The 19,322-nt window shown below is 30.6% G+C and overlaps 1 protein-coding gene across 13 annotated transcripts in view; it reads left to right on the top strand.

Moving 5' to 3' along the window:
* slc12a7b (solute carrier family 12 member 7b) overlaps positions 1-19,322 on the top strand; it is a 107,250-nt gene that overhangs the window by 35,689 nt on the left and 52,239 nt on the right. For 3 of the 13 annotated variants that reach the window (XM_073941231.1, XM_073941230.1, XM_005162915.6), the window contains exon 1: positions 10,049-10,312. The exons of the other annotated variants lie outside the window; for them this stretch is intronic. In XM_073941231.1, coding sequence (XP_073797332.1) covers positions 10,282-10,312 — 31 coding nt within the window. In that variant the 5' untranslated portion in view covers positions 10,049-10,281. Of the gene's footprint in view, positions 1-10,048; positions 10,313-19,322 lie in introns of those variants that run through there. 13 annotated transcript variants of the gene reach the window in all.

Raw genomic sequence — 19,322 nt, 5'->3', positions numbered from 1 at the left:
CCTAAATATTCATTTTATTGCCTGAATATTCACTTTTAATCACTTTTATTGCCTGAATATTTTTTTTTCCTTCGAATTCACTGTTATTGCCTGAATTTCGTTGCCTCATTCATTATGCAATTGTGAGTATGCCTCCTGCAGGTGAGTGGACTTGACAAACCACCTGTAGAATCACTCCTCCATATGCACTGGTTACTACTTAAACTCCATCTTAGGTCTAAGTAAGGAAAACAATTTTAACTTGTAAATGTACCACACAATCATAGTGTTCCTCAACTTTAAACACCTCTTTTGCACAATATGTTGAACAATATTGTTCTGTCCTATGTAAAATAAAGTCTCCCTTAGCTGTATAGTTAAGTATTTATAATATAGTTAGATTACCGGTATATTAGTTATGTCATGGTTTAAAATTGTTGTTACGTCCGGTTATATTCATATCTATCATCATGTTTATTTATGTAGCACTGTGTTCCTGCAAGACACATTTCATTTCCCATTATCTCCACACATGTAGTGAAATGACAATAAAGTTCAACTTGACTTGACTGAAAGTGTGAGAACCAAGCATGAAGCGCTTTTTCTTCACTGCTTCTTTAGAAGCCAGTGGCCTGAAATAACCTTCAAGTTATGTGTGTTTGAAGCAGATAACAGTGCACAATTAGCCTTATAAACGCTGTGCTAATAATACCACACTGAATGTCTCATTGCCTTGTAAGGTTCTGAGTATTTTACAAGCTTTTATTTAAGTATTTCTTGATCCCTTGTCAGGCATATCAATGTTACTTGTGTGCAGTTTTAGGCAAACACTTGTTTATCTGCTCTGTAAGAAATTCTTGCTGTCTAGTTTTTTTTTTTTAGTTGAATCAACTTAATATTTTTAGTCAGCCTGATCGATCCAAGTTGAGATGACTAAAAAGGTTAAGTTAAACTTTAAGCATTTAGTTGAGACCTGATTAGCTCATTAAAATAAGTCAAATTAGCATAAAAATGTTTTGACATATCATTTTTCACAGAGAGTGTAGATAACATCAAAAAGGAAGCTTAAATGTTGTTTACTTCAACAGGACAAAATATTGAGGAAGTGCTGTAGGATTGCATTTTTATTTTCTCTTTTTATTTAGATTTTTTTATATAGTTTACTTGTTGTTTTAAACATATTTTACTCATTTTAGTTGGTTTTGTCTTATTTTAGCAATTATTATTACAATTTAATTATTCTAGTGAACATATTTAATTTTTTTTATTTCTAATTTAATGTATTTTGTTTTATTTTATTGTATTGTTTTATTAATTTTCGATCTATATAAGTCTTTTTGTTTACAATTTCTCAAGACTTTAGCTGTATTTGTTTGCTCATTTAACATATTCTGTTTTTTCTGCATTATTTAGGCATTAAAAATGTACAGTTGAAGTCAGAATGATTAGCCCCCCTTAGATTTTTTTTTCTTCTTTTTTTGTATATATTTCCTAAATGGTGTTTAACAGAGTAAGGGACATTTTCACAGTATGTCGGATAATGTTTTTTCTTCTGGAGAAAGTCTTATTTGTTTTATTTCGGCTTGAATAAAAGCAGCTTTAATTTTTAAAAAAACATTTTAGGGACAAAATTATTAGCCCCTTTTAAGCTAATTTCTTTTGATAGTCTATATACAAACCATCGCTATTTAACAACTTGCCTAATTACTGTAACCTGACTAGTTAACCTAATTAACCTAGTCAATCATTTAAATGTTTATTAAAACTATTATGTTTAGAAATGTGCAGAAAAAATATCTGCTCTCCGTTAAACAGATATTGGGGAAAAAAATTAAAAATGGGAGTGAATAATTCAGGGGGGTTAATAATTGTGACTTCAACTGTAAATAAGAATATGTATTTTTATTACTTTTCACCTTGTTTTAACATATATTTAATAATTTATTTCTAGTATACAATTATTTCAGTTAACATTTTAGTATTATTATTTTATTATTATTTTATTATTTTATTTAGTCATGTCAATTATTTTATTTCATTTTTTCAAATTTAATTTAAAACAATTTTTATTTTTAGTACTTTAATTATTTTTTCAATTGAATTTGACATTATTCAAGAAATGTTATTTTTTTTATAATTTCTAATTAATTGATACTATTTATTTATAAAACACATTTACAGCGGGGGAAATAAGTATTAAACATGTTTTTTTTCCAGGGAACAATTTTTCTAGAGGAGCTGTTGACATGGAATTTAAGTAGATTTTGATAAAAACCTAAACAATAGCAGCTTAAACACACCTCTCATATGGAGAATGAAGTCACATGCATTGCTCAGGTGTGAGTTTCTCACAGACTTCAACAGAGAACAGAGTGTTAAAATTGTTCTGCGGGTCTCGTCTATCAAATCTGAGCTTTTAGTATTTTCTATTGGATTCGGGTCAGGTGATTGGCTGGGTCATTCTCCAGCTTGGTTTTCTTTCTCTGAGAGTATTTTTGAGAGTCTCCTCGGCTGTGTTTTGGATCATTGTCTTGGTGAAATGTCCACTCTAGTTTCATCTTCATCCTAATATAGATGTTGTACTGAAGCAGCTGATATTCATCAACACTGAGGAAGGGCAGAGGATTGCTGAAGATATTTCAGCAGTTCTACTGAGATATTTCAGCTGCTGTCTGGGCTTTAACTGCCGAACTTAACCGTCCTTTCTTCATGTGTTCAATACTTTTACTCATTTTATTTTGTTATGCATAACTTTCTTTTTAAACTAATTAGTTTGTTTTCCTTGCATGTATGGATTTCTTTGTTTGTTACCAACATCCAGGGAATACTTCAAGTCAACAGCATTTTCTGAGAAAAATGTTGAAGTATTCAATACTTATTTCCCCCGCTGTATGTCAATTAACTAGGTCATTAGTCATTTAAATGTTATTTTAATTATTATTTATATGTTATTTTAATTATTTTAATAAAGTTGTACATCATTCAAGTAAATTTTTATTTGTAAAAATTCTCATGGTTTTATTTTTAGCTGACTGTAATAACCCTGCATGCTTCACTTGGTTTATTTTTACTTCTGCTTCTTCTAGGCGTGTCCAAAGCATATTTACTTTATGCAGCACATTTCATAAACGTGCCTATAAAAAGAGCAATAAAGTGAGTTATACTATAACAAGTAAAGGAAAAGGGGCTTTCATTCAAAACAAGACATATTTATTTCTTTATTTAGTGTGATCTGGTCAGCCGCGTGGAGATCCAGCGCTGTTGGAGTTTGTGTAATGCTGGGGGGAACTGACATGACTTTTAGACACTGAAAACAGGCCGAGCGAGTTCACCGCTCTCTGAAACTCTGAATCTTCTCATTGTGTGCTTTGTTCCAGTAGCGGCTCTTCTTTCAAACGTGGCTTTAATCTGAGCTTGTTATTCCCGCTGATTCACTCCTCCACTGCATCAAGATGAAGTCTCTCCTTCACTTTTACAGCAAACACATGCTGGAAAATACAGCTCTGGAGTCCATTAGAAACTCAATTATCCTCAATCAGCAGACATTAATGCACTGTGGAGGAAGAGTATGAGTTGACGTCACTAGGGGAAGAAAATTAAAATTACCTGGACATTTACTGTAAAAAAGGGACCTTGATTTAATGTATTGTTTATGGATGGATGGATGGGTTGGTCGGTCGGTCGGTCAATAGCCAATAATACGCTATGGGTCAAAATTACAGCCAACAAAATCATTAGAATATTAACAGTTATACCGGGTCCTTGACGTCATCGACTTTCGCTTTCAGATTTAAAGGGCCAGCATTGCATCAGACCCCCGTTAGTGGTTTTGTTTGAAAGTGTAGAATCTATATTTTATGCACATATGCATCACTTTGGTTTTTATTCTACTGTCCAAAAGTTATTTACACTTAAATACACAGTATTTTGGATACCCGAGCTGGGTATTTTACATTGGTTTATTTTCATGTTTTTTCATATGATACATGTACAAGTTATAGCTCAAATGAAAGCTCTTGCCGGTGCTCATACGGTTCTAGCATTCTTTTTACTGAATTTTATTCACATATCAAACAGTTGTCGAATGAATCTCGGTGTTTCCATGGCGCAGAAGTGAAAACAATACATTTATGATCAATAAGCAGCCCCAGATAGCACAGACAGCTGTCATCTCTTACCTTATGCTGTGCGCTTCAGGGCCATTCTCCTCTGTTTTTGAGGTGATGTGAATAAGTAATCCTTTTATATGTCTGACGTGCTCCAAACACAGTGAATTATGTTTGATCAAACAAAAGAATAGTGAAATATGAAAACAATGATCGCTCCCTGTGGCTTGTACAGCACCTCTTATCAGCTGGAATACAACAACTTTATTATTTACATGAAAAACAAAAGTGGAGCACATTCATCCATGCATGCAGAAACCATGTGTAATTTATATTACACACTATAAACTGAGTTACACTTTATTTTGATGATCCATTTGAGAATTAGTAGACTGTCTGCTTGATATCTGTTGATACTGCCACTTCAATGACATTTAAGTGACTACAAGAAACCTTGCAGGTACTGTACATGTCAACTTACATTAACCCTAACCCCAACCTAACCGTCTCCTGATAATCTAATGAGAATTAGTTTGAATATAGATGCAATGTAACTTAAATTCAGCAAACAGACCATGAAAATAAAGTGTGTGACCATATACTGTAGTGATGGTGTGAATAAAGGGCTAGTATGATATCAGGTAACAGAACCTGAGACAGATTTAAAGCCCATCCATGACTCTCAGTGACTGCGCGACTCCCTCTTCTGGACAAAACGAGCATTGTTGATCAGTATTTGGAGAGATGAGATTCTGCATTGGCTCTGCTCGGATGCTGTTTTACTGATTATTTTATAGCTTTATTTAGAGTTCTGTAGTTTGCTGGATTGTAAGATTGACCTCTAAAGTTGTGATGATTTGCTAAAGTCACGGTTGATTTCTTTCAGATAATGGAGATATTGTTTTTTGACAGAGGAAGTAGGCATGTGATATAAAGAACTGACAGACAGAAATATTGACCGAATCCTCAGTATTGGGTTTTAAACTACAGCACATCTTTTGCCACATCATTGTCAAAGGATAACAAGTCTTGTTTCTTAATTTTTTAATTAATAATATTATATTATATTAATTTATATTGTATAATTATATTCCATTATTATATTATATTATATTATATTATATTATATTATATTATATTATATTATATTATATTATATTGTATTGTATTGTATTGTATTGTATTGTATTATATTATATTATTTTATTTTATATTTTATATTATTTTAACTTATATTATATTATACTATTATATGATATTGTATTATATTAATTTATATTATATAGTTATATTCCATTATTATATTATATTATATCATAGTATATTATTATATTTTATATTATTTTAATTTATATTATATTATACTATTATATTATATTGCATTATAATAATTTATATTATATAATTATATTACATTATTATATTATATTATATTATATCATATTATAATATTATATTTTTATATTTTATTTTAATTTATATTATATTATACTATTATATTACTTTATATTATATTATATTATATAATTATATTACATTATTATATGATATTACATTAAATTATATTATATTATATTTTTATATTTTATATTATTTTAATTTATATTATATTATATTATATCATATTATTATATTTTTATATTTTATATTATTTTAATTTATATTATATTACATTATATTAATTTATATTAAATAATTATATTCCATTATTATATTATATTATATTTTTATATTTTATATTATTTTAATTTATATTATATTATATTATATTATATTATATTATATTATATTATATTATATTATATTATATTATATAATATTATATTATATTTTATTATATTATATTATATTATATTATATTATATTATATTATATTATATTATATTATATTATAATATATTATATTATATTATTATATTTTTATATTTTATATTATTTCAATTTATATTATATTATGCTATAATATGATATGATATTATATTAATTTATATTATAATTAATATATAAATAAGTAATAGCTCAAATAAATAATAATAAAGTTTTTTTTTCTACACTAAAAAATGCTGAGTTGTCATAACCCAATGTTGGCTCTAATATACAGACAAACCCGATATTGGGTTGTTTATTTATGTATTTATTTATTTATTTTTATTTAAATGGCACTTTTTAACTCATTGGTTGGGGTTTACCACATTTGGCTCAACGTTGGGTTAATACAAACAACATTTTTGAGAGTGTAGTATTTTTTATTAACTATTTTGTCATTTTATTTTATTCACTAATAAATAATAATAACAACCTTAATCATAATAATAACGTCATTATTTATAATAATTTATTCATTGATTCATTTTCTTTTTAGCTAAGTCCGTATATTAATCAGGGTCCCTTTATTAATAAACCACCAACTTATCCAGCACATGTTTTACGCAGTGGATGCCCTTCCAGCTGCAACCTATCACTGGGAAACATTTATACACACTCATACACTACAGACAATTTAGCTTACCCAATTCACCCATGGCACGTGTTTGGACTGTGGGGGAAACTGGAGCAACATGTGGAGCAACACACCAACACAGAAAGAACATGCAAACTCCACAGAAATGCCAACTGATCCACCCAAGGATCGAACCAGCGACCTTCATGCTGTGAGGCGATCGTGCTACCCACTGCGCCACTGTGATGACCCACAATAATATAAATAATAATAAAAATAATAATAACAATTCACTCTTTATAATGCTATATTGTATTAACCCAGTGTCAAATATGGACAAACCCAACATGGGAATGATTGTGTTACATTAAACTTAAATTAAATTCTTAACAGTTAGGTTTGTATATATTTGATCCAGTGTTGGGTAAATACAACACATTTTTTAAAGTGTAATTTTTTATAGTAACTAAAATAATAATTATGATTTCATTTATTTATGTACATTAATTAATTTATTTAAATAATAAAAATATTAATATATAATTTTTAAAAGCTGTGTTTTATTAACCCAGTGTCAAATATGGTCAAACTCAACACTGGGTTCATTTTGTACATTGCATCGATTTAAATGGGATTTTTTAACCCAACAGTTGGGTTCGTCCATATTTGATCCAACCCAATATTTAATTTATTAATTAATACAACCCAACGTTTTTTAGAGTAATAATGTGTTTATAGTAACTTTTATTTTATTCAGTTTTTGAATTAATTAATTTATTTATTTATTTATTTTTTATACATTTATTATGTAATAATAATAATGATATTATTATAATAATTTTTTTATTATTATTATAGATTTTCATTTTGCTTTAGTGATCATCATGTTTGTAATCTTGATTTGATGTGTTGCTTTTTTCCTCTCACTGCAATTTAAAGCCTGATGAAATGCAGCGGTTCATGTTCATAAGTCTCTGTGGGGTTTGTGTGATTAGTGGTCTTGAGTGTCTATGATTGCACACCCCCGCAATCCCAGCATGCTCGGTTATATAACCAATGCTTCTTTTACCTGGAGGCTTTAACGGCTTACAGCGCGACTGAGCTGACGTTTGACCACCGCCAGCAAGGACAAAATCACTTCTATTCAATGTTTTAATGCACAAACACTGTGCCGGACTTTTTAATCACACATTAACATTCACACCTGTTTATAATCAGTGTTTAATATATTGAGTATTTTAGCATTTTTAATTTTTCCAGATCCGCTTGCTGTACGCTTTTAGCCTCGCTCACGTTTGGAGCTGTTTTTAGGTCAGTGTTGTAAATGAAAAGTTGCAGTCATGCGTGGGTTCTCCTTCCTCTGGTCCTGCTTGGTTTTATAAAAAGGACAGGATTTGTTTAATCTGGTTAAGTGATTACTGCCCAGTTCACTTCCTGATGAAGAGCCACTAGTCAACCAGCAATTAATATGGCACTGGTGACATGAGTTCCTGTAATAAAGCAGTACAGTACGATATAAGAGACTGTGATTAATGACACTGATACTGTGAGACACGATGCACAGACCATTATCATGTATTGCTTTTTCCATCATTCATTAATTCCTTTGGCTTAGTGCCGTGTTTATCAGAGGTTGCCACAGCGGAATGAACCTATAACTGGTCCAGCATGTTTTTCACAGGGGATGCCCTTCCAACCCAGTTGCTTGTTGCTTTTAAATATACTTTTTTATTTTATTTAATAATTAGTATAGTATTTAATAGATTTTTGACTAAATAATATATAGTATTTTATTGATTTTTAACTATCACTAATTTAATTTAAATGATTTTATAATTTACAATTTTAGTATTTATTTCTGCTTTATTAAATATTATGTCTATTGCATGAAGTATATCAAGTAAAAAAGCATAAAATATATGTATATAATTTAATATAGCTTTTCAAAATTAACTATTAGCTAAAAACCTATTATTAATATTGACATTATTATTAGTTGCCAGAATAAAAAAAATGATAATTAATTTAATTCAATATATAGAAAAATACATTAAAGAATAACTGTTTGAAACGTGAAATGGCTGTTCTGGAAGCTCACAATCAGCCAGAATGTGATATTTTGCTGTTGTGATGCTCGATAAGGTGGACTAACCTTGACTAAACTCATACTGATTGACATTTCTGACTAGTTGACTAGCTGCTCGTCTAAATTAGTTTTTAAGCAGACCTGAAATTGTCATTCTGGATGTTTAGAATCAGCTAGATAGCGTTATTTTGTCATTGCAATGTTCGTTAAGGTGGACTAACTGACATATAATTGACATTAGTGACTAGTTGCATTGTGCTGATCTTAGCTCGTCCTTTAGTAGACGTGAAATGGCTTTTCTGGAAGCTCACAATCAGCCAAAATTATAGATATTTTGCAGGTGTAATCCTTTTAAAGGTTGACTAACACTGACTAAACTCAAGCTGATTAACATTGATATTATTAGTAGTAGTTTTATTTAGATTTTACGGAATAAACGATTATAAATATAAAAAAATATGTAACTGTTTAATTTATTTATTTATCTGTTTGTTATTTATTTATTTATTTATCTGTTTGTTTTATTCATTTATTAATCTGTTTGTTTTTTATTTATTTATTTATCTGTTTGTTTTTATTTATTTATTTATCTGTTTGTTTTTATTTATTTATTTATCTGTTTGTTTTTATTTATTTATTTATCTGTTTGTTTTTATTTATTTATTTATCTGTTTGTTTTTATTTATTTATTTATCTGTTTGTTTTTATTTATTTATTTATCTGTTTGTTTTTATTTATTTATTTATCTGTTTGTTTTTATTTATTTATTTATCTGTTTTTATTTATTTATTTATCTGTTTGTTTTTATTCATTTATTTATCTGTTTGTTTTTATTTATTTATTTATCTGTTTTTTATTTATTTATTTATCTGTTTATTTTTATTCATTTATTTATTTAATTATTTATCTGTTTCTTTTTATTTATTTATTTATTTATTTATTTATTTATCTGTTTATTTTTTATTTATTTATCTGTTTGTTTTTATTCATTTTTTTTTTCATTTATTTATGTTTGTTCATTTATTTACTGACATTTTTGCTATTTTGCAAGATGGACCATCAGTTATCCTGTGCCCACCCAACACAGTTTTAGTGCTATTTTATTTCTTGCTCTATTGTATTAGATATGCCCTTTAGGAGGTGTCAAATCAATTATCGAATGAGTTTACAATCATTTGGACTGTATCTTTAGTGTGGTGGCATGCCAAAATAATGTCCAAAAGAATTTACAAAACAAAAGAAGAATAGATCTGTAAAAATAATTATATAAACCCGTATAATAAAGAGGTAAATAAGTAAATAAATAACCGAAAAAATCTTCATCTAAACAATACTTTTACAATAGTGTAACGTAAGACAAATTCTCTCTCTCTCTCTGTTGTCTCCATCAATCACTTTCCTACCTTTATATCCCTTTATCCTTCTCTTCCTCTCTCTCTCTCTCTCTCTTACTCTCTCTCTCCCTCTGTGCTCCTCCTCCCCCGTGTATGTGTGCGCGGGTGAGTGCTTTAGATCAGGGATCAAGCGTTCGGGGACTGATGTCTCTGTGGTTTATTGGTGCGGTCACAGGCGCTGATCATCAGAGTATAGTTTAGTGTCTGCGTTCCCTCACTGAGCGCGTCTCTCCAGGGACCCTCGGCAGACCCTCCTCACCCTCTCTCTCCATTAGCATGGAGCCGGGGGCCAGCTCCTGCCCGCGGGGTAAGTGCTCCAATCATGCTCCTCACCTTAGGATGTCTGTGGAGGATCTCAGCAGACTAGCTTTAATGCATTATTATAACGTTTACTGAATAGATGCACTTAGTTCTTGTGTTAAATTGATTTCCTGGAATTTACAATTGACTCAAATGAGAAAGTTGCTGGTTTATAGAGACTAAGATTTACTTAACTGTTGAGTAATTGGCTTTTCTCAATAGTTGCATTGAGTTAGTCTTAGTCAGTTCTTTAGATGTGAAATTACTGCTTTGGAACTTCATGATTGTCTACAGGTAGATTTTTTTAAGTCTAATGCTGGTTAAGGTGGACTAACCTTGACTTCACTAATGTTGATTGACATTTCTGAGAGCTAGTCCTAGCTCGTCCTTTAGTTGATGTGAAATGACTGTTCTGGAAGCTCACAATTAGCCAGCATGAGATATTTTGTCATTGTAAGGCTCATCAAGGTGGAATAATCTTGACTAAACTCATGTTGATTGAGATTTGTGACTATGCAGTTGTTGCATTGAGCTAGTCTTAGTTCGTTCTTTAATAGACATGAAGTTGTCATTCTGAAAGTTGAGAATCAGCTAGATAGGGATTTGTTGCCTAACAGCATAAGAAAGACTATTTAATATATAATTCACAACAGTGACTGGTTGTGCTGAGCTAGTCTTAGCTTCTCTTTCATGTAAAAATGCTGTCCTGGAAGTTCACAATTGGCTGAAATTTCAACTAATTTTGACTTAACTGACACTGATTGACATTAGTGACAAGTTGAGCTACAGTTATCTTAGCTTATTCTTTAGTTGATGGGAAATGACTGTTCTGAAAGCTCACCACCGAATGAGATATTTTGCTGTTGTGATGCTCCTTAAGGTGTTCTAACCTTGACTAATCTGATGCTGATTGATATTTTTGGCTATAGTTGCATTGAGCTAGTCTTAGTTCGTTCTTTGTTAGACCTGAAATTGTCATTCTGGATGTTCAGAATAAGTTAGATTAAGCTATTTTGTCATTGCAATGTTCATTAATGTGGACTAACTGACTAGTTGCATAGTGCTAGTCTTAGCTCCTCCGTTAGTAGATGACAAATGACTGTTCTAGAAGTTAACAATCAGCCAGAATGTGATATTTTGCTGTTGTGCTGCTCGTTAAGGTGGACTAACCTTGCCTAAACTAGTGCCGATTAACATTTCTGACTAGTTGCATTGAGCTAGTTTTCGTTTCTTATTTAGTAGACGTGAAATTGTCATTCTGGATGTTCAGAATCAGCTAGATTGAGATTTTGTCATTGCAAAGTTCATTAATGTGGACTAACTGTCATTATAATTGACAATAGTGACTAGTTGCATTGAGCTCATCTAATCTCGTCTTTTGGTAAACCTAAAATTGTCATTCTGGAAGCTCACAATCAGCCAAAATGAGATATTTTGCTGTTGTGATGCTCGATAAGGTGGACTATCCTTAACTAAACTCATACTGATTTATATTTCTGAATAGCTGCATTGAGCTGGTTTTGGTTTGTTCTCCAGAAGATCTAAAATAGCTTCACAGTTGTCTATAATGTATATGTTTTTCAATTTTAAAGTTGGATAAGGTCAACTAACCTTGACTTAACCCTTGTTGATTGACATTTGTGACTAGTTGCATTGAGCTAGTGGTACTTTGTCTTTTAGTAGACCTAAAATTGTCATTTCTAAAAGTTGAAACTCATCTAGATAGAGATATTTAGCCATTAAAATTTTCATTAAGATGCACTAACTGACATATATTTGACTTTAGTGACTAGTTGCATTGAGCTAGTCTTAACTCGTCTTTCAATAGAGGTAAAAATGCTGTTCTGAAAGTTCACAATTGGCTAAAATTTGATTTGAATGTTGTAAGGTGGACTGACCTTGAATTAACTGACACTGATTGACATTAGTGACAAGTTGCATTGAGCTAATCTTAGCTCAGCCTTTAGTAGACGTGAAATGGCTGGCTCACAATCAGCCAGAATGAATCGACTGATGTTGATTGACATAGTTGCATTGAGCTAGTCTTACTTCGCACTGTAGTACATGTAAAAATGATCATTTTGGAAGTTGAAACTTAGCAAGGTAGAGATAATTTGCCATTGTAATGTTCGTTAAGATAGAATGAACTTCATGTAATTAATATTTCTGATAATCTCATAACATTGAGCTAGTCTTAGTTCATAATTCAGAAAATGTGAGATTGCTGTTTTCTCAATTTGCTTGATTCTCTTAACTTGATTAATGTTGATTGACATGTGTAGCTACATTGAGATAGTTTAAGCTATCATTTTAGTAGATGTAAAATTGCCAATCTGGAAGCTCACAATCAAATTTTGCCATTGTAGTAATCCTTTAGGTGGAATAAATTTGAATGTTGCTGGCATTTCTGACTAGTTGCATTGACCTGTAGGTTATCTTTCTGTAGATGTACAAATGTCATTCAGGAACTCTGCTAGAATGAGAGTGTAATGTGCAAGTATATCATCTTCATTGGGATTTTAAAAGTTTTAATCAGTTAAATGAAAACAGTCTAGTTTTTTTTTTTTTACCTCAGTAACTATACATCTGACCTTCTGACCTCAGGTATATTGGTGCTTTCATGTCGCCAGCCAAGAGTATTGTGTTATAATATAATCTTATGAGCTAGTCTGAGTGGAGTGCTGAGTGCTCTGGGTTTTCTCAATCATCTATAATGGGATATATTGGTATTTTATGCTGTCTGCAAAAATATAAGCTTTTCTAAACTGACATTTGAGAATAGTTGTGTTTGGGTATTAGTAGTTATTTAGTAGATGTGAAGTGGCTGCTCTAAAAACTTACAATGTTCTCAGTGCTGCTCTGCTGTATTTTAATTCATTCATCATAATTCATCATCATCTGGAAATAAAAAATTATTTTTAAGGGATAAATGCATTCATAACTGTGTTATTAGTTGTGTTACACCTGAAAACATGCACACATTTCAGCTAGGTTTTCTCCCCTTAACTTCAGGTAGATTTGTTTCACATGATCAACCAAAAATGTAACCTGAACAGATTTTCTTAAGCAACCAGTTGTGTCGAGCTAGTCTTCATTCTTTCTTTCTGTAAAACTGCTGTTCTGGAACTTCAAAATAATCTAGAATGAGGTATTGTGACATTTTTTACCCTGTCAGCCTAAATAATACCTTTTCTAGACATTCATGACTACTTTACAATAACAGTAACACTTTAAAATAAGGTTGTGTTAGTTATTTTCCTTACTAACATGAACAAAGAACACATTTATTACAGTATTAATTCATCTTTGTTAAGATTAGTTGAAAATAAACTCATGGTTTAATGTTTGTAGCGTGTGATTGGATCATCAAAGTGCATTGCATGAATTTGTATTTGAATAATGCATTAGTAAATGTTGAACTATGTATAATAAATGCTGTATGTTCATTATCAGTCCATGTTAGTAAATACGTTAACTAATGAAACATTATTGTAAAGTGTGAACAAGTTATTCCTGTAGGAGTTTTAAAAATTGCTGTTCTGGTGCTTTTCAAGAATTTACAATTAGCTGTTTTACAGTAATGTTGGCAACCAAAATACACTGATTTTATTTATTTATTTTGCTGTTTGTTCAAACTACTAATTTAAAAGGAGGTGAAACAATAAAATTCTTGACTTTATTTTTAACAACTTGAATGTTTTACGTTCAATCCACGTAAATTTGTAAAAAGTAATGTTAACCTATTATTTTCATGTTGTCAGTTGTTGTCAGCACGTTTTACAGTATATTACCGTATCTAAAACAACTATCAGTGATGTTTTAAAAAATATGTCTATGCTTGGAGATGAACTGACTTTAAGTGACATTATCACACATCAACACTTAATCTTCCCTACTACATCCCCATTTCTCTGCCTGCTTGTTTGTGTCCTTACTTGTAAATGGCTTTGGATAAAAGCATGTGCTAAATGAATAATTCTACATTTACAGCATGAACTTCACAATCACCTACTACAGGATTTTATTATACCTGATTAGGTATTACTGTATGTCAATATTGGCATAATAACTGTGAATAAACTGAGAAACACGTCAATTTGATGCCCTCATAAGACTATTTTCATGTGTGATCAGAACATTGTAATTGACTTTGAGTACACTGTGAAAAGAAAACTGTAAAATTTACTGTAAAAAAACAACAGCAGCAGCTGGGGTTGGCAGTGTTTTACTGTTAAAAATACAGAACAAACAGTAAAATAATGTTCACATTTTTACAGTAATCTGCCGTATTTAATTAATTTACAGTGTAAATGAGCCAATGTTGTGAAGTATAATCGTCTACACATCCTATCATTTTTACAAAGCCTAAAACATAAGCATAAGCATATGAGGATGGAAAAGTCATTTAATGCTCCTTTTCCCACAAGCAGAGAAATATAATAATAGATACAGTAGAAGTTGCACAGAGTCCTTTATGTTAATTGTCAACTACCAAACATCATCATGGTAACACAAATAAAACAAAATCAATAGAATAAACATTATTTATCAACATTAGATGTAACATTAAACTCTAATGTACATCACTGATGAGTAATGTCAACATAATGGATTTTTACTGTAGCATTTTTACAGATTTTTACAATTGAAATCATGGCCATTTTTAACTTTTGTGGACAAAGCATCCGTTACAGACGTTTATTCTTGGGCTTATTTACTTTGTCAGACTTTGGTGTTTCTAAATGCTGGATAAAGAGATTGCGGTTTCTGTCAGCATCTCTTGCAGAGTCAGCCGGTGTAAAACAGTTCCTGTAGGCCGCTTAAAGTTCACAACCAGAGCGAGCTTAGCTGATATAAATAGAGAATGTGGCCATTTATTACCATGATTCACAATAATGTCCTGACAAGCTCATTTCAACCCTTGCTGCATTGAAAAAACCTTTTCACCATTGTGCTTCTGCAGAAAAGGAGATTTAGTACTGATTTGTTTTGTGATCCTGGAAAGGAAACATTTGCTATAAGTTCTTACTGTTGTGTTTTGTGTATCAGTTTTTATTTTCTGCATTAGCTGTCGGTGGTGGTTGTAGGGTAGACTGTTTCTTCATAATGTAGTAGGACGTTTGACAAGTTTGAGTTTGAATTGACTGGCTGTAGATTGTATAGGGTGAAGGGTTTGATGAACTCAATGACTTGACGGTGAGATGCACTGTAGCTCTGCCTTTAGAACAAGTGACACCAGGACATGTTGATTTGCATTGGTTGGTTACTATGAGTTGTTATAGTTCAGGTGGTTTATTATTTTATTTTCATTCATTTATCCATTTTCTTTTCAGCTTAGTCCCTTTATTAATCTGGGGTCGCCACAGCGCAATGAACCGCCAACTTATCCAGCATATGTTTTATGCAGCGTATGCATATGTTTTATGCCCTTCCAGCCTCAACCCGGTACTGGGAAATTTGTTTTGTTTTTATTTTATTTTTATATTTTTTAATTCAATTTTACTTTGCTCTGTTTTCATTTAATTGTTTTAGTTTATTTTCTATTTAATTTATTTAGAATTTTACAGTTTTTTTTTCTAATAAACTTTTATTTTGTTTTTTTGTTTATTTGCATTTCATTGTTTGTTTATTTTCTATTTTTAATTTGTGTTTTAATAGTTTTTATCAATTTATTTTAATTTTATTTTGTTAGTTTAAATAGTAGATGCTTTTTATTTAGTTTTTTTAGTTTATATTGTTTTTAAATATTTTGTTTTATTTTATTTTAATATGTTTTTTTTAGTTTTTTTTATTTATTTATTTTAGTAAGTTTTTTTATTTAGTAACTTTATAATATTTTCTATTTTTATTTTGTGTTTTATTGTTTTTTTAATTTAGTTTTTCTTTTCAATTTGTTTTACTTTATCATTTCTTTCATATTGCAATGTTTTATTCATTCAGTTTTTTATAAATAAATTAAGGATTTTTTATGTTTATATATATGTTTTTTACCAACCCAAGAATATAATGCCTCCTATGCACACAACAATGAACAGCAGTACTAGTTTTATTGACTTCACAGACATCCAATAAAGGACTAAAGCCATCATTTCCTTTCCTTCCTTGTATACCATCCATGAGGTTTTCATTTAAAGAAGAAAGGTGACTTCTATTTGATTGATAATCCTCCATTGCTGTCATCAGCAGTGCCCACTTTAGTCTCGGTAGTTTAGTCTGGCTGAGATTATTGCTATATTTGATCTTTGACTTGATGATTTCCACAATTAGCGTGTTTGTAAACACTAGGCTGCAGGAGAATTGTCTTAAGCCAAGGACATGCAGTGCGGCGCCGCTGATTGGATTAACTAGCTGGTAATTTTGGCTACGAACACCCCAGTTGTCCAGTTCTGCCAGTGTTTAAGACACTGATAGTGACTGGACTATGAATTATTCTAGAGATGTTAACCAGTAATAAACATGCAGCTGTTGTCGAGAGAGTTTGCTCACACTTTATTTAAGGTAATTTGGGTTAGTGTCATTTTAACAATGCTCACTATTATCAAACTATGACTAAAACTTTTAGCTTAATGAACGCATAATTTGCTGCTTAACAATAGTTATTAAGGTAATAGTTGAGTTTAGTTATTGGGTAAGATTTATCCATATTTTTTTCTTTTTAAAACAAGACTTTTTACTCTCAAACTGAAACAAACAATGTCCTAAGCATATAAATAAATACCCCTTTTGCTTTAAAATGCTTAAAATGATTCCAACAAATAAATAAAAAAAAAATTGGTATGTATATTTGAATATCGGTTATCAGCAAAAATGTGTTGAAATATATCAGAATATATTATCAAAAATCCAATATTGTGCATCCCTTTTATTTTATTTTTTTATTAATAGAAATTGCTTAAAATATTTCCTTTTTTTTCTTCCTGATAATAAAAAATCATCAGCAGTACGCCCTGTACAGATTTGGCTAAAAATATATATTATATATAATTATAAAATCCAGCTGCAACCCATCTCTGGGAAATATCCATACACACTCATTAACATTCATACACTATGGTCAATTTAGCCTACACAGTTCACCTGTACCCGGAGAAAACAACTCAAGGCAGTTACAACTCAAGGCAGTTGTCATTTCTGTGTGTAGTTTGCATGTTCTCCCCGTGTTTGCGTGGGTTACCTCCGGTTTCCCCCACAGTCTAAACACATCCGCTATAGGGGAATTGAGTAGTGTATGTGTGTGAATGAGTGTATGGGTGTTTCCCAGTGATGGGTTAGAGCTGGAGGGGCATCCGCTGTGTAAAACATATGGCGGTTCATTCCTCTGTGGCGACCCCAGATTAATAAATGGACTAAGCCAAAAAAAGAAAATGAATGAGTGATATAAATATAATAATTTAACCCCAAATCAAATAAATGTGATGTTTTATTTATTTATTTATTAGTTTTTTATTTGATTCTTTGTGGATTGTGCGGAAATATAATTTTTATATTGTTATTTTAGATATTTGTTTTGCATTAGTTTTTTTTGATTCAATATGTTAAATTTTGTACGTGTTTTAGTTTGTTCTCATTCTGCTGTAATAGTCTGTTCAGCTCTTTGGCTGCAGCTTCTGTTGTTTTGAAATGTGCGTTATAAATTAACAAACTAAACTCAATTCAGTTTGTTATTAAAATAGTCTAGAGAAAAATTTGTTAAAAATTACTTCATCCTTTTGTTTTTCTCTGTTTCAACGATGTTTTCTTATTTATTTATTTAGTATTTTTTGTTGGTGAAGTGTTTGTGAATAATTTGCAGTAATCAACAGCTAGACAAAAGGTAAACTTGTAGAAGGTAAAGTTGAGCTATTTTGCGCCTGCACTTTGCTTTTCCTTGTCGAATCCTTTTTCTTGTTCCTCATGTTTTGCTCTCTCATTATTCTCCATGGGTGTTTCCATCACCGGATAAAAAAGAGCTCAGTGTTTTACCCAGCTCAATGAAGGCCCATGACGTCAGCAGTGATATAATCATATCTGTAATCTGGGTCGTTTTAATGTAGATCACGTCTTGAGGGATTCAACATAATGTATCATAGACAGCTGTCGTCATATGTACATCTCAACAAAAACTGCACAACATCATCAGAGTTCAAAGCTCAAAAGATCAAAAAAAAAAAAAAAAAACGTAATGCATTGAAATGTACCTTCTGTCATACTTTAATTGTTTAATTTAAATGATGCAAACTAGGGGTGTTTGATATTGGAGATTTGCATGTTTATCTGAGTGTGCTTTTAGACTGATACCATGACTTGTTTAAGTTTGTACTGCTCTTTCAGAAATTAAATCAGCGACTTTATGAATGAATCATTAAGTGAAATGATTCAAACAAAATTGGTTGATTCATTCAGTAGAATACTCTGAGAGGCACAAATATTCTGCTCTGGCTTTAAACTTTTTTATTATTATTAAAAAATCGTTTGTATTATTAAGTAATTAATAAAGAATAATTATAATAATAATCAATAATTTAATTCCCCAATTCCCCCTGCCTTGCTCTTCTTATTTTTCATATTGTTAATTGCATGTGATGCTTTGGATGTACCTTTTGAGCAAAATTTAATTTAAGTACAATATCTTATTTTAATTAGCAAATAGGAAATATTGTGTACACATATTACACTATATTGTAAACTTTTGTAAGTTGGACTGTTGTATTAAATCAGTGTCACATTTGCACTCAAACTTACACAACGATATTTAGTAAAATGACACTGTTGCTTACGTAATATTACAAAACTTTATCATCACATGAATATATTAAAAAGCAGGTCACATGGGTTTTTAAAAATATATATAATTTCGCACTTAAAAGAATGAATCAGAGCAACAAATAGTTACAAACAAAGCAGAAGCATAACATTTGTGGATGTCTGAGCAACACTGGCATTTCCTTTTTGGATGAATCTTTTTTAAATGAATCATTTGAGTCAGTGATTCACTGATTCACTCATAAAGAGTGCCACTTGCTTTGTTTGTAAATGAA

Source organism: Danio rerio, chromosome 24 (genome assembly GCF_049306965.1).
Source record: "Danio rerio strain Tuebingen ecotype United States chromosome 24, GRCz12tu, whole genome shotgun sequence".
Taxonomy (NCBI): Eukaryota; Metazoa; Chordata; class Actinopteri; order Cypriniformes; family Danionidae; genus Danio; species Danio rerio.
This window is presented reverse-complemented; position numbering and strand designations above follow the sequence as displayed.